The sequence below is a fragment of the Apiospora marii genome (assembly GCF_038362585.1).
Source record: "Apiospora marii strain CBS 49790 chromosome Unknown utg000003l_segment0_segment0, whole genome shotgun sequence".
Taxonomy (NCBI): Eukaryota; Fungi; Ascomycota; class Sordariomycetes; order Amphisphaeriales; family Apiosporaceae; genus Apiospora; species Apiospora marii.
In genome coordinates, this window is record NW_027117374.1 from 1,020,896 (window position 1) to 1,043,113 (window position 22,218).

The following is a 22,218-nucleotide window of genomic DNA, read 5'->3' on the forward strand; positions in this document are numbered from 1 at the left end:
GTGTCTGCCGACAATGCCTCAAGTAGATGAAAGTCTGCCAGAATGGCGTATCATTGTGGTGCTTCTACCACTACTATTTCAAACCGATTTGCATTGGCGTATCAAGCCAGATTCGTCGCCGAAGGACCGTCCACCTCCAAGGCTGTTGTCCAAACTCCTATCATGGTTTCGATGGATCCGGCCGCAACAATGCATCCCCGATAGCGAAGACAATCCAATCCTGACACAGCTTCGGACGCGAATGGAAGAGCTGATCAAGCGCCAGCCTATTGGCGAGTTGCAGGACCATGTTCTTCGAAACTGTCAGTGTGCGCTGTCAGAATTGTTATCGGTGCTCGAAGAGTTTGTCGATGACAGTGCGATTGAAGTTTCCAGAGATTCGTCCCAGGAGGATGAGTCGCAGGTCGAGTTGGAAACTTCTCCGCTACGAGCCCAACAGAGCCCAGATCATGTATCAGTCATTCAAGCTACTACACAGGGCTCTTGGCCATGGGGGATTGACACAGATTCGGGTCTTTCTCGAGCCCCGCCGACAGCTCTGGCCACCTCGTCCAATGCATCGCTGCAGCAAAAGGTATCAAGGGAGCTTCTGGCCGCAAGTCCCGGGATACCTTACCGGAAGCTTCAATCTCTCATCAGCGTCTTCGAAAATGACGCTGACCGGTTCTCCACGTTTGTGAGATTAAACAACACCGTCGGGCAGTACGAACAGCTGTTGAAGAAAGTCCAAGTGGCCGAGGCATGCTTCAAAGGTGCCATGGGCGACAAATTGCGTCAATGTGCGCCGGCGACTGGGCTGCAACAGGAATTCCCCGTCACCAACTGGAAAGATGCAACCCCTTGGATTGCTTCTTGTCAGCTCTTCCTCAATATCTCGCGTACAATGTGTTCCGGCCATCACGTCAGAGTTCACTTGAACGGCTTCAGTCTAGAGAGCCAGGACGAACAAGTTCCCTTCAAGGTTTTTGTATCTTCATGTCCCCCTACCCTGTCGGCCTCCTGGATTCAATTGCGATGCAAATACTTTACCAGGTTGGTTTGCCTGGCGCTCCACAACACGTACCCTTTGTCCGCTACTGATGATGACAATAGAGGTTTTACCGACCCTGATGACCAGAACCCTGTTATGGATCTTTGTAGTCTTCATGCTAGCGAAGCTCGAGTTTCCGTGCCAAATGTTATCGACATGGAATTTGGCGAAGGCCGCTTCTACAAGCAACTCACCACCCACCCCACCACCCATAGTGAGACACCAACTGTCTCACTCGCTTACCTGCTTGAGAATGGGTTTTTAAACACGCCATTTAACGGAGGCGTATTCAACCTTCTCGACAAGGCAGCTCTAGCTTTATCCCTGGCTCGTTGCCTCCTCCACTACTTCCAAGGACATTTGATGGAACAAGCATGGACAGCAGACAATATCCATTTCCTTCACCAGTATAAAGGGACCGAACAGTGGCTGTTCAACATCCATCATCCTTACGTCACGTGCCGTACCATCGGGGACGCCCAAGACCTGCTATGGCACAGAAAGGGAGATTTGAAACAGCCCCGAAGCGATTCGCTGCATGAGATACGAGTTGATCCGGCGGTCTGCAGGGTCTTTCTTTGGTACTTTGCCCGTCTGCTGCTCGAAATTGAGATGGGACAAAGGATCACCCTAACCGCTCCTTTTGAGGATGCAGATGCAGTCTATGCCGAGCTGGAAGGCATTAACAAAGGAGTGCCCGGCAACCGCGTACTCTACAAACAGGCCGTTCGTGGATGCATTACGTTTACCGAACATTTTCGCCATACAAAGAGGGCCGACCAGACACTCTACGACGTGCGTAGTGTCTTGTACAAGGAAGTGGTACGGCACCTTGAGCAACACATCCAGTTCTTCCACGACCCCTCTGTTTATAATGAGCCACGACATGTGCAACTCAAAAGGTCCATTGATTCTATGAATTCCTTCCCGAGTCACTGCACTGTCATCTTGCAACGCCAGGGTGATGCTTCCCAAGTGACGAGAAAAGCCCTCTTGGATACGGGAGCTGATGAGAACTGCATTACAGAGAATCTCTGTACAATTCTGAAGTGTGTGAGATCCTCTTACACAGGTCGGCCCTTCATACAGGTGGACGAGAGTATCATTGCCCCGAAGGAGAAAGTGGTGGTTGAATTTAGTATAGGCGAAGTAGGGAGGAAGCAAGAAGGACAGTTCCTAGTCGTTGAGAAACTAGCAGGTGTGGACATCCTACTTGGTAGACCATTCTTTGAGCAGAGTAAAACTCTCCAGTACACTGGGGATTACCTCTAGGTTAATTAGGAAATGCTTTCAAAAGCCTGGGGTCACCCTTATTCCATACAGCTAATTTATAATCATTCAAATAACATGAACACTGCCTTGATACCAGAGTCCTAACTGGGGGTCGATTAAGCCCAACTCATTCTATGTCGTCAGGTTTTCAGGTAGGGTTATCTAGGGATGGTAGGGACTTGGACTGGAAGCGCTCTTTATGGACCCATTTTCAGTACAGGTACACAGTGGAATGGTACTCTCATCCCCGGTCGTTGTTTCCAGACTGATCCCGCTCCCGCCGTCGCTGCTCCTCTCTGGCCCTCTGTCGTTCCTGTCTTTCTTTATTTTCTGTTTCTGCTTGCTGCGCTTGCCTCTTGCGTTCTTCTTCTTTCAGTGCCTGTTCCTCCTCTGCGAACCGAAGTGTATTAGTTACAGAAACACATAGCATTAGGCCTCAGTCTTCGAAGAGTAGAACGGGTAAACTACCTTTGGTCATTTTCACCATTTTGAAGGGTGCAAGCCTCCCACTTTGTACATAACCGTCGTAATCGCGCTGGAAGGACTTCCCGAGAGTCACGTCAGGGCGTGACTGCTGTTCAACACGAAACAATTTTCTATACGAAAGGGTACCGTTTTCGGCCCCCTTCAACTCGAAAAGGAGGTCGACTTCTCCTAGTGATCCGACATGGTTCGAGTCGGAGGAAACAATTGACCGAATACCTAGGCCTTCTATAGCAACTTGGGAAATCGTGTTCCCGTCATCTTCCGTATCCAGAATTGCTTCAAATTCCATGCCGTTGACCTGCGAGTCATAGACAATGACCACAAGTCGCTTGGGCAGGCTAGCGGACTAAAGGGGTGTCAGTAACGTCTATTATTAATGCGCGAGGCATGGAAAACTCGCTTCAGACATGTTGTTGACTAGAGTGATCAAGGCTATTGGAACGTGTCGACGAGCTGCCCAAGCTAACTCTTGCTTGGGTTTCTCTTCGGAATGTCACTGCGAGCCCAGCTCAGTATGGGGCCTTGTTGCTTGCTGTTAAATATGTGTAGGAGTTGTAGAGACAGGGGAAGAGCGAAAATAAAAATAGTCGGCATATATTGCCCCAAGCGTCGACACAAGGTGTGAACCGTTCGACTGTGCTGAGTAGCTGACTCATGGTATGCACTACCATGAATGCCTAACCCCTTTCAACGCTAAGCGAGCCGTTACAGTGTGATGTGGCCACATTTCGAAAACAAAACATGAGAATACAGACGAATGTTCTAGTCTACTCATGTTTCCTAGATCCTCGGGCAGCAAGACGCCCCGTCAGCTAATCATAAAGCACATCAACAGACGAATCGAACGACGACTCAGCCTCTTTCTAAAGAATAAGCCGGAGGTGGTGTATGAAAGTAAGCTTTCATTGCTTCATTCTGTGATTCCCGCTTACTAGTCTCCGATATCTAACCGATGCGGCACACACTCGGTGTAAGTGTGTAAAGTGCGAGGCACTCTTGACAGCCAACCATCGGGGTATTATATATATTGCCGTGAGGCTGAGTGTTGGGTCGGTATGCAGCTGCGTCTTCAAAACGTCATTTGTGTAACATGTAGCCAAGAGCAACATCAGGCTGGCGAATGAAAGGGGTATACGTGGCTCTGCGACTCGGGCAACATAATTGACGCATGGAAGCCCGACACAGTGCGATACTGCGGGGAACGTCTGCCGCAGCATGCACAGCCTGCAGGTATCGACTTAAAGTCAACGCAAGCAACCGCCCCTTTTGCTTCTAGTTTCTTTGAAACAAAATTGTCTTACCGTTTCGTCAGGCTACAGATAAAATGCTTTTCCTGCAGCTTTCTTATTAGTGAACTTCACATCGTAGCTGCTACTGAGACACGTTAGCATCCGAAAGTCGGAATTTGTCAGTGACGATGCCCGACTACAAAGGTCTTGCATCACTGATGGACGAATATCATGATGTCACAATATTCCGCCGGTTTCGAAAACTGAATTTGCAGAATCTTCTACACATGCAAGCCGAGCTTGTTCATGTCGAGCAGGAATTGCAGGAAATACATGACGAGGATAGTCGCTCTGACGACCCTATTCGTCAATCGTTTCAGACCAACTGGAAAGTAATGGAGGACAGTTTCAGGTCAGGCGGCGAGAACCTGCAAAGAACAAAACGGTTAGACGCAAGAGACAAGCTGGCAAAATACAGTAAGGTGCTACGCCGACCCCGTTAGGATTTGAGCTTACGTGGTCTAGACAGCTCTTTGCTTACACAAGCTCAACTCAACTCTCTGAGCTCTCCTCAGAAGCAAAGCTTGGACATTCTGCGAGACTGGCTAAGGCGGCCTGGGTATGGGAACAGCTTCCTGCAAGGCTTCGAGAGAAGGACATGGGAGGATGTTGAGCCAGCCGACATGGTAGTACTACAGAAGGAGGCCGAGGATCATAATGACCCTCTCACCCGCTGGCTTCTCCGGGTCATCCCGGGCTTCTTTCACGACCGATGGGGGCATAGGTGGAAGGTTGCTGTGCGTGACCAAGAAAAGGGGGACCAAGAACTCTTTGTTTACAAGGACTCCAACTTCGCCAAGTTTACCACTGCGGTAACCACTTTCCTGTCCACCGTGTTTCCTGTCGTTTCCATCTTTGTTCTATACTATGTCAAGGCCATGGTGGTCCGGTTGGGACTGATATTGGTTTTCACATCTTTCTTTTCCTTAGCTCTACTGATTGTGTCCAAAGTCCGCCGGGTCGAGATCTTCATGGCTACCTCCGCGTACGTATCTTGGAGCCCACTTCCACTTGTCACCTGAAAGGGCTAACTCTTCAGTAGATTTGCAGCGGTTCAGGTCGTGTTCGTTGGCAGTACATAAAGGGAGATGGAAGGTTCCACCCCCAAGTTCCCGTTTTATATGACAATAGACTACAAACGTGACGTTGCATCATGGGAGAATAACTCTACAGATATAGGATGATACCTTTTATGACAATTGATAGTTTCCATCTACCTTGTTTGACATCGTAGTCTCGTGGGCGCCTGGTACCAGTAGTTGACGGTGGGAAAGAGCAAGAGGCGCGCCCTTAATTGATGCAAATGGTGGCTTTAGAGGTTGCACAATGCCTTTATTGCTGCTCTTTGTTAGGAATAGCTCTCAAGACTAGATGGATTAAGCAAAGATAATGGCATGTAAGGGGCCCATTAAGCGCCAGCAACAATGGCTATTGACCTCATTCTCAGACATTTACTACAAATACATCTATAAAGATATTAAATTTGAGCAACCAATGTCAGCTAGATTTGGCCAGAATACCATTCAACTTTACCGCAGACATCATGACACCAGCAACCCGTAGTCGCACAACGCTATCCACAAGTGGGCGCGACCCAATGCCCACACCATCAAGTCGAGAAACCGTGGCTATGTCATTGCCGAGCCAGTCAGCGGGGGGCGGGAGGAAAGATTCCGAAAACAGTGGTTTGGTATTATGCGTCAGGTGTCGAAAAGCACCAGTTCTCGGAAACAAAACGATTTGTTACACTTGCCAGGCTGCCTCGATGTCGAGATGGTTGGTGTCAGACCAAACGCCTCGCGGTATGTGCGGAAAGTGTGGTCAACATCCAGTCATGGGGAAGAACAAAAGTTGTGACGTATGTCGAGTGGCGTCGAAAGAAAAAAGCCGGCAAAGGCAGCAGGAAAAGTTAAAGGCGATCCAGCAGAAGCGCGAGGCGGCCCGAATTCGGGAACAGAAAGAACAAGGGCTATGTACCGTTTGTGGAACGGCGGCACCCACTGCCAGGACAGATCGGTGCGAAGTGCGCGAGAGAAAGAGCCTTTTCCGCGACGGTATGGACATGGCGGGCGAAACGCGAGACCCTGATGAACCGAAGCCGAGCGTGCAGAGCCCCGTAGGGCGTCGCCGAAGAGGGGTGGACACTCGCCACAGAGATCGTAAGGCGCAAGGGATATGCACAAAATGTGGCAAGAAGCTCGCGATGGGCGGGACATTGATATGCGAAACGTGCGAGGATAAGCGCAAAGCGTACAGACGAAAGCCGGCCACGAAAAAAAGAACGACCATGCGCAACAAAGCACGGTACGCGGAGGCCCTGAGCAAGGGCTTGTGTGGGATGTGCCAGCGAGCGCCGCGCAGGCCCGGGATGGCCTCTTGTGAGCCGTGTGGCAATAGGCCGAGAAGTGGGAAATCAAAGAGGCGTGCTCGCGACCCGTCACCCGACGACTACGACGAGGACGATTCTGAGAACGACGATGAAACAATGCTGGATGAGCACGATGATAGTGGAGAAGGTGAATGGGCTGGACTATCCGCAGAAAACCAGGGGAGCGACGTGGAGACGGAGAGCGACGAAGAAGAAGAAATAGAAGACGAAATCATAGTTAGGGGCTACGAGAATGATTATGAAACAGCAGATGGGTCGGAAGATGAGTCGGAGGATGCGTCGGAGGATGCGTCGGAGGACGAGTCGGAAGATGATATAATGGTCATGGACTACGAGGCAAACGACGAAAAAGGCATCGAACCTTCATCTCCGCCTGACGGGGAGAGTCAAGACCCGGATGAACCAATGCCTGATGAGCATGGTACCGACAGAGAGGACCAAGTCGAACCAGTCGAGCCAGTCGCAGAGGCGCACGCAGAGGCGCACGAAAGCGACGGAGAACAACAAAACCCTGTCGTGGACCACGAGAGGGACAATCGCATGGACATCGACTTCCTCCTAGGCTAGCCTTACTGGGCTAAGATGATGGCTCACAGTGTACCATCTGACACGATACGCAATGTAATACAATATCAAGGGTAGGTATAGTACATAGAAACTAGGTAACGTATTCACTAGGGTTTGCGGAGCTTGGAAAACTCGTAGGTTTAACGTTTATTAGAATACAAAGTTCAACACTTGGCAAATCAAGGAATGGCATCGCCAAATCCAGTGGCTTATATCTCATACAGGCTTAGGGTGCATAGAATTAGGCAGCAGGGCTGCGCCGCTCGTCAAGTCTTGGCATTGCCCTCAATTCTACCACAGAAGCATGTTGGCTGACCCGCCATCCGCTTGCTCCATCCTCCAAACACCATGACCGGCCGTTTCATATTCCCCAAAAACTGGCGAGAGCACCCGTACGAGAAATCCCCCTTCCTCGACAGCGAATACCCCTTTCATGCCACCATCCTGCACCTCAACGCCTCGACCGACGCCAAGCTCGCGTGGATCAAGCAAGCCCTGGCCGACGGCCACGACGTGAACAGGGTCTACAGCCACCCCGAACCCCACCACAAGTTCGGCTACCGGGGCCGTCCGCTACACGAAGCCATTGAGTGGCCGCCGTACTGCAACCCCTGCATCGGCGACCCATCCAATCTGGTGCTGGTCCGGTTCCTGCTGGACAACGGGGCCGACCCGCGACTCAAGGACCGGTACGGCAAGGCGACGCCCATGGATCGGGCGCGGTGGTGGTTGAATGTGAAGTCGGTAGACTCCGACTTTCTGCGGGAGGCTCTCGAGATGATGGAGAAGAAAGCCAGGATTCTTGATGGTAGGTACATCAGACTTGATAGATCTCGTCCCGCCTCTTCGCATGGGGGCTAGGCCTCTTCTCACGGGGGCTAGATCACATTGCAAGGAAGATAGGGTAACTCATGCTTACTGCAGCTTACAGATGAGGAAGCCATGGCGCGTGGAGAGTCTCCTAGCGGCTTCCTACCAAAGATAAGGTGGTGCTTGGGAATGATTGGAGGCTCCATTTCGGCCGGCTCGGATGTAACATCCAGAGGTGAAATGAATTTGGGGGTTGAAAGTGAAAAGTCCTCAGAGGTGGAGATACAGATAGACTTGGGTGTTAAGAAAGAAAGGGGTAAGTAGACCAGGTCAAGTTGGATTGAGGCAGGTGGTTAAACCCATCGTACATTCAAGGCGCAGACAGTGAGCAAGCACACAAAAGGAAACTGCCTTCCCCTTTCTTGATCTTGATTTCTTCCATGAATTCATCAAGGCCTGGTTTCCATAAGCTGATATGTTCACAGCTGGTGATCTCGGAAGACCCAGGCGTTCTAGTTCGATGAATGACGTCTGATGGGCAATTGTTTGAAGACGTCAGGTCATTGAACGGTTATGGCGGAAAGCAATGTTCGTATTATGTCAGCTGTAGTCAAGGATCGGATGAAAGAAGTAGGTAGTAGACGGCCGTGCAGTGCCAAAAGAAGATCCCTTTTCTTATCAATAGGCTTACGAAAGCTCGGCCGACACCAGACCTGGTCGTCTTTGCGAGTAATATCTCAACTATATAAAATCCCGGTAGAATTCCTCGCCATATGACCAATTTATTGTCATTGAAGTTGCGTCCGCACCCCAGCTACTGATACTTCGCGTCCAAGATGAAGTCCAGAAACTGCAAGGTACTGGACTAGTTGCAGGAAGGCAGAACATCATGCAAGCATCAGAGCCTGAGAAAACAAGCAATTCGCTGGCATATTTCCGAGGCACGCTTGATTGGCTCGGGATCATCAGCTGAACCCTCTTCAGGGTCCATGACTCGGCGGCCACTTGGCGAAGGTTCCCGCTCCCGGCCAATGACTCCCGTTTCTCCTAGTGGCCCCGTGGAGCCAAACCACTTTTAGACGTCTCCCACTTCGCAGTGCTACCCAATCGGAAAGTTCCCCCGGTGCTTTTTCCGAAGAGCGGGTTGCGCCCAGAGACCTGCCAAGCCTCGCCGCCGGGTCCTAAGGAACCCCCCCCGAGCGAAACCAGTCCCCTCAGCGCTCAACGCGGCAATCGCACCATTGTTTCATCAGCCTATCCGTTGGGAAACTTTGCGAGGAGAAAACAGATCTAATGACAGAAGACACTTTTATGTCGGCACCATGGAGATCCAAGACGCCTCCGCCTCCGCCGCCCCCGCCTCGGCCTCGCAGCTCGCGCGACGCCACACGGAGTCGTCGGCGACAGCCCCGGAGGACCACCTCTTCCATCTCCGCGACTCCAACGGCTTTTCCATCGTCGCGGTGAACAGCGGCGGCGCGCGGCTCCGCACCGACTGCATGGACCGCGAGGAGGTGGCCAGCCAGATCATCGCGGCGCTGGCGACGGCCAAGCGGGAGCCCGTCGAGGCGGCGTTGGAGCTTTCCGAAAATCGGTTCGGGCAGGAAATGTCCCGCGCGGAGGAGGCCCGGCTCGTCCGAAAGTTCGACCGGCGCATTCTGCCCATCATCATTTTGCTTTACCTTTGCTGCTTCATGGACCGCATCAATATCGGTGAGTTCGGGTCGAAGGGGACGCAGAGAAAGAGACGCTTTTTGACACGACTTTGTGGGTAGGTAATGCGCGCCTGTACGGCCTCGAGAAGGAGTTAGGGATGCATGGGCAAGATTTCCCGCTGGCTGTCTCTTGCCTCTTCATCACCTATGTGTTGGGCATAACGCCAGCCAGTCTGCTCGTGAAGAAGGTGAGAAGCACCGCGTCGATGACTACCTGCTAGCTGGAGAAGAAGGCAATACTAACGAATGTTTTATCTTTCAGATCCAGCCCAGACGGTTTAGTGAGTGGCTCTAGACACAGTCTTCAAGCCGACTTCTCGACGTCCTACTGACACCCGATTCTCATGCCAGTCCCAATACTGTCGATTGGTTGGGGTGTTGTCTCTTCATGCATCGGACTCGTACGGACCAAGCACGAGTTCTACATCCTGCGGCTTCTTCTGGGCCTGTTTGAGGCAGGCTATTTCGCCACCGTGTGCCTCTACTTCACCTTCTTCTACCGGCGGCGCGAGCTGGGGACCCGGATCTGCTACCTGTTCGCCACGACGGCCTTCGCCGGCTCCATCGCGGGCCTGCTCGGCTACGCCATCAGCTTTCTCAATCACCGCGGAGGCCTCCTGGCCTGGCGGTGGCTACTCATCATCGAAGGCATCCCGTCCATCATCCTGGGCGCCATCGCCTACCCCCTCCTCGCCAACACGCCCGAGGAGGCCACGTACCTGACCGAGAAGGAGAGGGCCTTCCTCGCCGTCCGGCGGCAGCTCGACGGCACCCACCTGGGCGTGCCCGACTCCCGCGGCATCATCCAGTGGGACCAGTGCTTCGCCGCGTGGCGGGACTGGAAGGTCCTGGTCATGGCCGTCGCCCAGGTCGGCGTCGCGTCCATGCTGTACAGCTACAGCAGCTTCCTGCCCACCATCATCCACGTCATGGGCTTCGGCCCCGTCGCGTCGCAGCTGCTGTCGATTCCATGTTACTTCTTCGGGGCGCTGGTATATCTGCTGTGCGCTTACTTCAGCGACCGTATCGGCCATCGGGGGATGTTTGTCGTGGGGGCTTGCATGGTCAGTATTACCGGGTACTGCGTCCTTCTTGGGACCGGTGGGCATGCGGATCCGCGTGTGCAGTATATTGGTTGTCTGGTCGTGGCCGGGGGGCTGTTTGTGTCTGTGGGGATGCCTATTAGTTGGGCCGCCAACAACCTCCCGAGCCATTACAAGAGAGCCGCGGGGCAGGGGACCATTCAGATGGTGGGGAACCTGGCGGGGGTATACTCCTCCCCTTTTTGTACCTGCCGCAGTACGGGCCGCGGTTCATCGTGGGTCACTCGGTCACCGCCGGTTGTATCTTGTACGCCGCCATCTTATTCGCCTTTGTCAGCTATAAACTGCGGCAGGAGAACTATCTGCGCGCAAGAGGCGGGCGGGATTACCTGTTCGAGGGGAGGTCCGCGGAGGAGGTCAACAAGCTTGGAGATAGACATCCGTGGTATCGCTATATAGACTAGATTCAATGTTACTTACGAATTTAGGCATACAGTATGGGTGACTAGTAACCTTCCAATTAAATACTGAATCCTTGCGGCCCGTTAGCTCCGACCCTTCTGTCTCATTACCCCTGAAAACAATGACTGCCAAATGAAGCCTCCCTTATCACGTTCCACCACGTACGCGGATTGAATACCTGTGCTTTGGTACTAACTAAATACCCATGTACATCATCAATGATGGCCTATTCTTGCAGCAGAGAATCAACATCAACGTCCCTGAGTCCCTTTTTCCTTCTCAGCACAGCCTCAGCCTTGGTGTCTTCGTCTCCAGGCCATTGGAAGCGAACTTGTAAGCTGACCGCCAGCTTTTCCATCTCGTCCGTCTCTAGGAGTTTCTCGTTGTCATCACTCGGACTTCGGTCGCCAGCATGGCTCTCTTCGGTAATGGTCGAGCCTTCCACCCCACGTGTAAACCGGTTGCTATAGAGCAGAAGGGGTAGGACGTGGTCTTTCCAGACCGGACGGTTCCTCCGCTTTCCCCAGGATTCCGCGATTGTCCACAGCAAAATCCCAGCGGTAAGAGCTGTAATGGCCGTTGGGAATGCCAACCATTCCAGGTATATTTTGTTGCAAGTCTTCGTTTGTTGTACAACTCCATGGACCTCGCCAAATGGTGGATCGTCCGCTGATGCCACCCACCATGTAGGTGGTGTACGCCCATAATGGTTCCGATATTGGTTCGATATCGAGGCTGCAAGGGCATCAAAGTATTCGTCGATCGTTTCTGTCGTGACATTGCCGCGCTGGAATAATACATTGGCCACACTTCCCTGCACCGCTGATGGGAGATCATTGCATTCCAAATCATCATTTACCATATATACGCATTCTTGCGTAAGGTACTTGAACAAGATGGATGACACTGCCTGTCCGTGCTGGCTGCTTTGACGATAAAGGCAGTATTGCGGGTCCGTGACACTATCGCAATCTCCATGAGTTCCATTGGTGGCACGCGAACAAGACCAGGTTGTGTTGTGATTAGACCCGAAATATATGTTTTGCAGGGTGTACACGTTGTCTCCTATACGACATGGGCTTTTGGCAGCTATCCAGTCTATGGGAACTCTGTCTGGGTCCCCAAACCAAAGAATTGTATAATTGCCGGATGGGCCGTTACTATATATTTCAGCTTGGACCAAACCACTGGTGATTGTAGGCGAAGTTGATACTTGTTTTTGGTCAAGCTCCCCGTTGGTAATTGACACGTTGTAGGATCGGATACAGGGATATAGGACGCAAGTCGAAGCGTAGATGTCGTTCCTCTGTCCATTACATCGCTTGCTATTACATGCGAGAATGGTGATATTGGCGAGAGCAGATGTTGATATATCCTGGACATCTTGGGGGATTGCTTTTCCAGCCCAACTGAGATTCGAGGTGATCGATTGGAAAACTACATTGGAGGCGCCGTCTCCTTTGAATAGCAAAGCCGACTCGACCTGGTTATAACCCACAAGTCCATGCAGGGAGTAGTTTGTGATTACTGTTCCATTTGTCCCCGGCGTCGATCCCGATGATATCAGATGAGTGACGTCGACGCATCTGTGACAAAGAGCCATAGTGGAAAAAGCTCCAACGCCATCGATGTCTGTGGTATTGACGGGTTCGTCGCGGGTATCGAATGTACAGTTGCCCGTTGTACACTGGAAGCGTAGGTTGCTTTCAGGGCCATTGGGTTCCATCAAACTGCTGTAGATATTTTTTTCGATCTCTGAGGGTGGTTGGTTATAATAAGGTTGGGTGGTAAATGGCCAGTAGACATAAAGTGTGTATGGTACCATAGCCTGTCCTGATACTGTTTCAGGGCAAGGTTCAGTGCCAATAGCCTGTTGGGTAAAGGGGCCAATACCAAACGAGACTAGAATAATTAGCACAGTAGCTAATAACCGAGGATTCGTTCTCATTGCCAGAGGTATAGCAGAGATTACACCCCAAACACCTCTACTAGCCGAATCCATGACGTGAAGATGTTGAAGCGGGCGAGCTTGGTTTCCGATCCAGAGCCATTTTGCTTGGGAGATTATGGATGTCAGGATGGTAAGTAGCGCTGCACGCTGAACCGTGGAGAGCATGGACAGAATTGTGCTCAGATTGATGTTGTATCCCCAGTTGAGTACATGTTTCCGGTTGTATTTTGTCAGAATGACAAACATGGCGACATTGGTTCCGATGCAAAGGCCAAGGGACATGATTTCCCATTTCCACGGCGCAAATACCTGATACCGACGTCGGTTGGCTGTGTGGACGGATGAAAGTGTTTCTGCTTCTGGCAGAACCTCATGATCAGGCTCATTTAGAAGTGTTTGGGCATCGGCCCCGTGGGTCCTCGATAGGCTGGACACAGTTTGTGGAGTACTGGTGTCATGTGAGGAGAGTTGTGGGGAGAGGTGTCGGGAGAGGTGTGAGGAGGTATCGTGTAAATCTATTGACTCCATGTCTCGGCCTGGGAGAATCGAGATGTTTGAGATCTGGTAAGCCATATTTGGCAAACGCTGTGTTGAAAGGGGCTTCCACGCAATGGGAAAGGGTACTCTTTGACCACAATATGTTGGGCGGATTAGACTGGGGTGGCATTCCCTTAAGAAATGACATCAGTCGCAAGAATGGGAGAAGATCGAAAAGCACTGAAGGCTGAGTTGAAGAGCCTCAGCGATGGTTTGACTCGTACCAGGAGGGCTACGCCATGTGACACTGTACTCCTTCGTTCCGCGTGCGGTACACGTACCACCTTAACTTCCAAATCAAACGGTTAGCTAGCCGAGATCTGAAGTGACCCAAGCAGAAGACTGTCCTAGGTTCACCGCCTCCTAGCAAAATGTACTGCCCTATCACTTCCACTACCTCTGTCAAACGTTGCCCCTGTAAAGCCCAGCCGACTGACCGGTAATGGAAACAGTCGGCGAGGTGTATGACGCAGTGTGGCGCTCACGTCGCAGCCAACACCCGTCTTGGCTTCTCCGAACATAGGACAGAAGGTATCATGTAATTGTCAGTCAGTGTGAAATTGGGTCAGGCAACTGGCCTTAGACGTCACCTGTGGCCGTAGGAAAAGGTATCCCACAACTTTCATGGTACAATGGTTGTATTTTCGGTAAACCTCATGATTAGTGATACCCAAGGCCAAACCCTTTCCACTAGTGCGTAAGCGCCTGATTTGTTTTACGTAGGTTGGTAATTTGCTGTTCATGTTGGTCTATCAACGGCGCAGGACGTGAGCACATGTCGGTTCAGTAAATAACATATCGAGTTGGCATTGTTCCTTGAATTCTTTATCATCAAGACTCGCCTCATCGACTATTGCTCACCATGGTCATCAACTTTCAATAGCTGATAAACCGTGGGCTCGCGGACTGAAGTATTGTGCCAATGTGGATCTTAGATGCCCCTTTATTGAATCAAGCCCCCAGTCTGCATCCAGAAGCCCATCTCAGTCAGGTAAGTATAACGATCAGGTCCCACGTGGATCTCGACCAGTGCATCGGAACTGGAAAAATCAGCTCAAGGGCCCGTGATGCGGGGAGTGACCCTTTGCAACAAAGGGAAACGGCAAGGGTACGAGGACTGTGGCTTACAATAATCCCGTTGATACCAGTTCTCTCCTTGACCGATAGAGAGAGCCGTCTTCTACTTAGATCCTCGCACATACTCGGCCCACCTGCGACCGCCTTGAGTACCTAGTGTCGTTACTTCCCGCCTTTTGACACTGGCCTTGGCGTTCCGAGTACAGTCAAAAGGTTGCATCGCCCTTCTCGCCTCCAAACCAGGTGCGCCAGTGGTTCTATAAATTGAACCCATTGTAAAACTCGGGCCCTGGTCTGCGGGTACCTCATTGCCCCGGCCTCGGAAGTCGCCGACCAGTTGTGGTGGCGCGCCCCGGATATCCCATCGATATGGTCCTGCATGCGTCGTGGGGACGGCTTCTTCCCGTACCCTGGCCTGTTCATCTGATCCAGTGGCACGATTGGCATACCCATATATTACAGCTTCAATTGGGGTAGACACGTGCGCAATAAGTAAGAGTAGCCCTCTTGGCGTATACCCCTTTTCATATATCAGAGGGCTTTGCACAGTTATCGCTGTCAGGCTGAAAGAGCTGATAGAGTTTCTGCCTGCTGCTTGGCATAATTTGTGTCAAACCGGTAGGGGTAGCCTGTTTTGGCTTTGGGCGACATGAGAATACTTTATCTATCCTTGCAGGTCGTCAGCCACGCCTTGAGGATATACAGAGCGAGGTTGGACAATACGGGCGCAAGCGGTGGCGCAGGAAAATTGCTACTCAGAGCCAATATGTGAAACGTACACAGCATCTGTTCCCTGTGCGACATTGAGGTCGAAATCTGCCCAGTTCACACAAAAGCCGCCCGCAGGTAAGGCAGAGAGGATTATCCGTCGACGACTACGGAGAGAACACGAAGAAGGAAATATCGCGGGGAGCCTGTCAAAATAAACTTTTGGGCTAATCTGGCAACGACAGCGCCGAGGTGCGACCTATTCCGCTTCGAGACGTGGTGAGACTGGATTGTGGATGCCGTTTGATCTCCCAAGAGCTTTTGACCGGGGTGGTACCAGACGTTGACAGGGGTGTCGAGGGGGCCCGGGGCGCTGTTGTTCGAGAACTTTGCTTGAAACCACGGCCCAAACCTAATGCAATTGCAGAGGATCCAGAGTTCGCTGCTTCTTGCGGTCTGGACAGACCGAATCCATCAATCAGATCTATCTAACATAAGACGAATAGAGGGAACGGAACGACCTCGCCGCCAACGGTCGTGCATATAGTTCCCGCATCGTCCTATCTTTCGGGACGACCTGAACTTTTAACTCACAACCAGGTCTCTCATCCACTGCCGCTCTCGTCACTCTTTACACGCATCTTTGATACGCATCATTCTTTCTTTCTTATTTCGGTGCTGGTACCCGTTTTATTCCACACTTTTATTATCAACTCGTTTCAAGATGCACACTCAAACATCGTTCCTCGTGGCCTTGGCGTCGCTCGCCAGTCTTGGCGCCTCGCAGAAGTGCAAGCTCCAATTTGACGGCCGCGTCCCCACGGGCTTCGCGGCCGCCATGTTCGACGCCGACAACGGCATCTTCAACCCTTCTAACGTCGTCGGCAAGGGCCTCAAGCTCAGCGACGTCATCAAGACGCCCGCCGTGAACGGGTCTTTGGTAAGTCGCACCCCAGCGTATCCGTATGCATGTGCGAGCACTAACACCCACTCTCAGTTCGACACCAAAACCAAGCCCGTCGAGGTCACCATCAACGACAAGTCCATCTTCGCCCCCAGCGCGACCAACGTGCAGACGGGCTTCCGGCGCGCGGAGCTGCTGATCGCCAGCAACAGCGGGACCGACGCGTCGACGCAGGGCGTCAAGACGCTGCACTTCAGCGTCATGAAGGACGCGGCCCGGCCGCTGAACCTGACGCACGAGTACCAGCTCGTCTTCCTCGAGGACAACTCGTTCAGCACCAACCAGTTCGTCCTCAAGACGGGCACCATCCTCGGCGGCGACGCCACGGCCGACCCGGACACCCTGCAGCTGTTCGGCAACGTCAACAGCAAGCCGCTGCAGACGCTGTTCAGCACCAAGTTCACCGAGGGCGTGTTTCACAACTTTGCGGTTACTAACGATTTCAACAAGAAGTAAGTCGAACAAGACACAGGTTTGAGTTTTTGAATGCTAATGACGATGCAGGACTACTCAGGTTTTCTACTCGCAGGGCGCCGCCGCGCTCAAGGAGCAGACCAAGGCCCTCGCCAACGACAACAGCGGGCAAGGTCAGTTCCACTTTGGCCTCCTCAAGAAGGGCCTGGGCGGCGGCAGCGACATCACCAAGGAGGGCATCCAGGAGTCTGGCATCGACGAGGGCATCATCTTGGGCGGCATCTTCAACGAGGATAGCTCCTCCGGCTGCATCAGCTTGTCTGCTTAAGGATTGGGCACATGGTTACAACGGGAAACAAGTGGGGGTCCTGGTAAGACTTACTCTTGAGACCACCGCGGGATCCAACGCCCCCAAATGTATACATATATCTCGGATTGACCCCCTATCTTCCTACGGAGTATCTACGGGCGGTTTGCCTTCTTCTACTGCGTATAGCGCCCGATACAACTTATCAAACGTCCCAATCGAACCGATCCCCGTGACGCAGTCGTACCCCTTCGTCGCCTCGTAACCAAACTCCACATCGTCGTGATAAACGCACTGCCGACTAGTCCCCCCCACCACATCATCCAACGCCGCCCGCACCGCCGCACTCGTGTAGAGCGCCGGGTTCAGCCATCCTAAACTCGGCTTCCCCGCCCGGAGCCGCGCCTCGTCGATTAGCGCGACGAGGGCCGCGACGACGGGCGTGCTGGCGCTGGTGCCCAGGATGCTGGTCTGCAGCCCGGCCCACTGGATCAGGTAGTTGATGCCGATCGTACTAAGATCGGGCGCGGCGCGGCCGCTGGCGTTGTAGAAGCCCGCGTGCGACGGGCCCATGGCGGCCACGTACGACGCCGCGTCCCGCCGCTGCCACCGCGGCGTCCGGAAGTAGTTGCTGAACCCGCCCGCGCTGAACGAGGCCGCCTCGAACGGGGGGCCGCCGCTGGCGAGCGTCGCGCCCACGGCCGTCACGTAGGGGCAGCTCGCGGGGAAGGTGGGGATAAACATGGGTCGGCCTTCGCCGTCGTTGCTGACGCACTGCGTGACCTGCCCGGTGCCCCGGACGCCGCCGTCGCCCGTCGCTACAACGGTGGTCGTCCCGCGCGCAGCCAGCTGCGCGAACAGGTCGCACACCCGCTCCGCGTAGGCGCGGGGCACGGACTGCTCGTCGTCGGCGTAGGAGACGCTCAGGACGTGGGGGAAGTGGGGCGATGAATCGGGGAGGGCCAGGAGGTGCTCGAGGAGCTCGAGGTAGGGCTCGTTGTCGCTGCGGAGCGAGGGCGCGCCCTGGTCGTCCAGTTTCACGCCGCGGCCGCCGACGGAGAAGTAGGTCACGCGGGCGGGCCAGGACAGGGCGACGGCGTACTCGACGTCGAGGCTGGCTTCGGTGCCGGCGCCGCTGGAGGGGAGTTGCGGGTTCTGGCCTCCGTTTACTAGGACGACGTCGAAGCTGCTGCTGCTGCTGTTGCTGCTGCTGTTGGTAGTGGTGACGTAGGGGGCGTATTTCTGGAAGAAGATGTCGGTGTCGGCGTAGTGGACGTACTGGTCCAGGAAGCCGGCTATACCGATCCGTGCCAGAGGTGAGTCTCGGTCCTCGTTTGGCAGGGCGGGGAGCTTGAACAGCTTTCGCAGACAGCCGGGCGTCACCGAAGACGGGCATTCCTGGTCTTGTCGGCTGCCGACACCTGGGGTTTGCGCGGTGCTCTGTGGACTGGCCCGCCTCTGGACGGGCGGTGTGAAATGGGATATCGGGTGCACCAGGTCAATTTCGTCTGCCAGATGGGCAGGCACCGAGTGATGTAGCGATCGTAGACTCGTCATTGATCCTTCGAACGAATACTCGGCCACCTCGGCCTTCAAAAGTGCATTGATCACAACTACGGGGGCGGCGAAGTTGATGGATGACCCCTTGAGCTTCAACTTGTCGACTCCATTGGATCTCAACCATGCAGTAACCGACTCTACTGCCGCTGGGTTTGGCGCACAATACAGATCAAGCTCTTCCCGCGTCAGGTGAGAGCCGTAGTCGGCGTGATCCGGATCGCTGATGAGGTCGAGCCGACTCCGCAGCGCTGCCATTCGCGGTTGACGAAGATGAATGGACAGTGTCATGCTATCCTCCACATCCGCCTTTCTCTCGAACTCCCATCCTTGGGGCAGCTTCTCCACTTGCGCCAGCACATGTCGTTCCCTCACAGCGGCTCCAGAACACAGGCCGCTCAGAGCCAGGAGGGTGTAAATGACCCTCATGTTCATTCATAGGCACCATGCATGAGCGCTTTTCGAGATTGACAGGCAGCTTTTTTTTTTTTTTTTCCAGAATGACGCTCTGTCGATCATGTGTTGAGGGCGGACTCCTGGCGTGGTAGGTAGTGGCGCAGAACGCATCGCCAAAGAGATTGAGTTATTACACACCTTCAAGCGACATGACAATCTAATTATAACCAAATGGATCGCCCGCAACCATCGGGACCCTGCTGCAACCCTTTGATATGAAATATGCACTGATCCTGTTGGTGTCGGACCAGAAGGGCAATGATGTATTCGGAGGATGAGATAATTGCCGGATTGCGGGCATTTAGCCGGGCTCGCCGAGCCGCTCGCTACCATCTCCAGAGATCTAACGCCCATGACGGAACCCTGATGAATATCTAGCTTTGAGGTTCGGAGATAAGTACTTGACGACAGGTAGCTCGAATAATCTTCCTTTAGCTCAACAGACCTGGCCCAAATCATTGGCTTACCCCTGGCCATGAACGAGCTGTGTCGCTTTTAGCAACCTCAATCTACTGTATGAGACCATTACGAATGCGAAATCGAAAACTGTATCTGTATAATTACGCATATTCAATCGCATTGATATCCGGATAATGTGCCACCCCTAGTACGCATAGGTAGCTGGGTGGGAAGCGATCAGATTTACCCCGGATCTGCATCAAGTAAGACGCCAGGCGCTGCTGGCCCCCACGGCGCTGCAGGGAGTCTACGCCGACTACCAAGTGCCAAGCTTGCGAGGTATACTGAAGGCAAGTAGGGAAGAAATTGTAAGGCCAGTCTAGAGATATTGACTCGGCGATTGTGCGACAACATGTTAGTTAACCTAGACGGTAGGGGTCCTTTTGGTGGTCGCAGGTGTTGTTCACGGACGCGTGCAGTGCTGGTGGCTGTAGGTACGACATCAGCGTGCCGGCCCACTAAACCATGGACGCTACAGCGACTCCGATAACGCTCCAGTGAGTCATTCTGAGAAGCTTCCGAGTAACATCTTGTTCATCGACAGAAGCAGGGCATAAACCTCGCGGGATAAGCCCACAGCCACCCTCTCTACGGATTCATCAATAAGCTCAGCATTCATAAGCAATTCTAAAACGACAATTTTCATATCCCGGTGACATTCCTGATGATGAAAGCATCTTGGCGCAGGGGAAGCGCGCCGGGCTCATAACCCGGAGGTCCTTGGATCGAAACCAAGAGATGCTAGTCAATGTCCTTTTTTTTTTCTCTCTCCCCTAATCATTTTTTTTCTTCTCAATTATTTTATATGTCTTTTGCTTTTCTACGTACCTTTTCTCAATCCTTTTTTATTGCATTCTACGAAGACGAGCGTGCCTGTTGCCTGTCTTTTCCACTTGCACAAGTGCAGGTACAAGGAACCGTTTGCTGCTTCCGTAAGTAACCATCAAAGGTTTTTTTCCCCTTTCGATTACGGTGCTGGCTAAAGCCTTCTTGCGCAAAATTATCAACACTGCATCAAAGCTGGAATTCCTAGGCAATTGGCAAAATCGATCAACAGTCGACCAACTCATCAAGTGATTTCGTTAAAGAACGTCTGAGAATCTCGGGGCGTCCTTCTGTGTCATTCGCTACGTTATTGGGCTGGCCTTATCCGTACAGCAGCCCCTCGACCAGCGCATTGACCACTCATGATGGTCGCTTGTGCTTCGCCTTCTGCCGCGTCGCGCGTTATGATTCCCAGTTACTAACCTACTAGTCAAACTTCTCCCCTATCAGTTCCTCGCTCAACTTCCAGAGCTTTTCTGCGTTTTCCGCGTCCTTGGCCCAAGGGGCCGGTTCAGCGAACTGGCAGTCGGATAGGTACGGTTCATTTGAGTCTGCGATGCGTGGGGTAAGTGCATGTCGCATTTGGAAAAGCCAAAGCTGGAGGGGCAAAGGGGCTACTTACCGTTTAGTGCGGGATCCAGAGCCGCGACCAGCGTCGTAGCCGACCCTTGGTCCAGCGTTTTCCAGTACGTAGCCGTCTTCGAGATTGCCTCTGCCATCTCGGGATCGTGGTCCCGGCCCAAGTGGGTGTCCATGGCTTTGCTGCATTAGCAAACCGCTGTTTTGTGGGAGTATCGCCTCCTGCCTCCTACGACAGGAGACAAGGGGTCAAGGGGGGTAGACTCACATCCTGGATGAACGGAAAAGAACGCGATGCCCCGCGACTTCAATCGCCGCTGTAAACCCACGGAGAAAAGGATGTTGGCCGACTTGCTCTGCCCGTACGCAGCAATGGGTATGTAGCCGTCCTCGTTCGCCCGCGTGAACGTCGGCGGCATGTACGACGGCTGCCTCTCCTCCTCGGGCACCTCCTTGCCCTCGATGTTGATATCGTGGAACCGCACCGGCGAGCAGCGGTGGCCCTGGCTCGACAGGTTGATAATGCGCGTCGCCCCCGCCCCCGCCCCAGAGGCGCTGTCGCGCGCGGCCGCGGCGGCTTCCAGCAGCGGCATCAGCTGCTGCGTGAAGAGGAAGTGCCCGATGTGGTTGGCGCCGAACTGGAGCTCGATGCCCTCGGCCGTCAGCTGCCGCGTCATGACGACGGCGCCCGCGTTATTGATGAGAAGGTCCAGCGTCGGAATGCGCTGCGCAATGGCCGCGGCGGCCTCGCGAACGGACGCCTGCGACGCCAGGTCCAGGAGGACGGTCTGGATGTCGACGCCCGGGTGCGCGCTCCGGAGCTCCGTGGCCGACTGCTCCAGCTTCTCCTTGGTGCGCGACGCGAGGATGAGGTGGGCGGGGCCCTGGGCGGCGATGGCGCTCGCGGTCGATTGGCCGATGCCTTTGGGGGCGACGCCGGTGATTACGACTTTTTTTTCGAGAGAGGGTTAGCTCTGGCTTCAGGAGTTCGTGTTATGTTATACAGGCGGGGGTGGGCTTCTCATACCATTGCGGCCTTTGATCTTATCTGCAAAGGTCTTGGCTACCTCTGACCCAGCCGTCTTCTCTCCCCATGTTGGATTCGATGTCATTGTCGAAAAGGGTTCTGGGTACGAGATGTAGCTTGTACGTGTTGCGTAGGGTATTGTAGGTCGTCGTGTGTATGCCCCTTTCAAACAGCTTTAACATTGATGACGCGATACGAGTGGATCGAATACGTCAAAGACTCCAGCATTATATGGATCGTGCCAGCTTCATCATATACTCAGTTCTTGTTCATTTCAACCCATGACTCTATCAC

At 53.3% G+C, this 22,218-nt stretch overlaps 8 protein-coding genes across 8 annotated transcripts; 5 read left to right on the plus strand and 3 right to left on the minus strand.

Moving 5' to 3' along the window:
• Positions 1-13: 13 nt before the first annotated feature.
• On the plus strand, positions 14-2,302 carry PG985_003808 (uncharacterized protein; the record flags this gene model as incomplete). Its single annotated transcript, XM_066823577.1, has 1 exon — positions 14-2,302. One exon carries the CDS (start codon positions 14-16, stop codon positions 2,300-2,302), a length of 2,289 nt encoding a protein of 762 aa, XP_066686737.1.
• A 1,903-nt stretch (positions 2,303-4,205) lies between these two features.
• Positions 4,206-7,033, plus strand: PG985_003809 (uncharacterized protein; the record flags this gene model as incomplete). Its single annotated transcript, XM_066823578.1, has 5 exons — positions 4,206-4,494; positions 4,543-4,966; positions 5,029-5,062; positions 5,641-5,879; positions 5,974-7,033. 5 exons carry the CDS (start codon positions 4,206-4,208, stop codon positions 7,031-7,033), a joined length of 2,046 nt encoding a protein of 681 aa, XP_066686738.1.
• Positions 7,034-7,381: 348 nt separating this feature from the next.
• Positions 7,382-7,894, plus strand: PG985_003810 (uncharacterized protein; the record flags this gene model as incomplete). The annotated part of the gene is made up of 1 exon (XM_066823579.1): positions 7,382-7,894. The coding sequence occupies one exon, from the start codon at positions 7,382-7,384 to the stop codon at positions 7,892-7,894; it is 513 nt and encodes a 170-aa protein (XP_066686739.1).
• A 1,271-nt stretch (positions 7,895-9,165) lies between these two features.
• PG985_003811 (uncharacterized protein) lies at positions 9,166-11,065 on the plus strand (the record flags this gene model as incomplete). Its single annotated transcript, XM_066823580.1, has 5 exons — positions 9,166-9,556; positions 9,619-9,746; positions 9,821-9,839; positions 9,910-10,808; positions 10,859-11,065. The coding sequence occupies 5 exons, from the start codon at positions 9,166-9,168 to the stop codon at positions 11,063-11,065; spliced, it is 1,644 nt and encodes a 547-aa protein (XP_066686740.1).
• Positions 11,066-11,289: 224 nt separating this feature from the next.
• Positions 11,290-13,587, minus strand: PG985_003812 (uncharacterized protein; the record flags this gene model as incomplete). Its single annotated transcript, XM_066823581.1, has 1 exon — positions 11,290-13,587. One exon carries the CDS (start codon positions 13,585-13,587, stop codon positions 11,290-11,292), a length of 2,298 nt encoding a protein of 765 aa, XP_066686741.1.
• Positions 13,588-16,060: 2,473 nt separating this feature from the next.
• PG985_003813 (uncharacterized protein) lies at positions 16,061-17,042 on the plus strand (the record flags this gene model as incomplete). Its single annotated transcript, XM_066823582.1, has 3 exons — positions 16,061-16,276; positions 16,334-16,752; positions 16,805-17,042. The coding sequence occupies 3 exons, from the start codon at positions 16,061-16,063 to the stop codon at positions 17,040-17,042; spliced, it is 873 nt and encodes a 290-aa protein (XP_066686742.1).
• Positions 17,043-17,165: 123 nt separating this feature from the next.
• On the minus strand, positions 17,166-19,007 carry PG985_003814 (tripeptidyl-peptidase sed3; the record flags this gene model as incomplete). Its single annotated transcript, XM_066823583.1, has 1 exon — positions 17,166-19,007. One exon carries the CDS (start codon positions 19,005-19,007, stop codon positions 17,166-17,168), a length of 1,842 nt encoding a protein of 613 aa, XP_066686743.1.
• Positions 19,008-20,744: 1,737 nt separating this feature from the next.
• Positions 20,745-22,009, minus strand: PG985_003815 (uncharacterized protein; the record flags this gene model as incomplete). The annotated part of the gene is made up of 4 exons (XM_066823584.1): positions 20,745-20,869; positions 20,941-21,075; positions 21,166-21,846; positions 21,925-22,009. 4 exons carry the CDS (start codon positions 22,007-22,009, stop codon positions 20,745-20,747), a joined length of 1,026 nt encoding a protein of 341 aa, XP_066686744.1.
• Between the last annotated feature and the right edge of the window lie 209 nt (positions 22,010-22,218).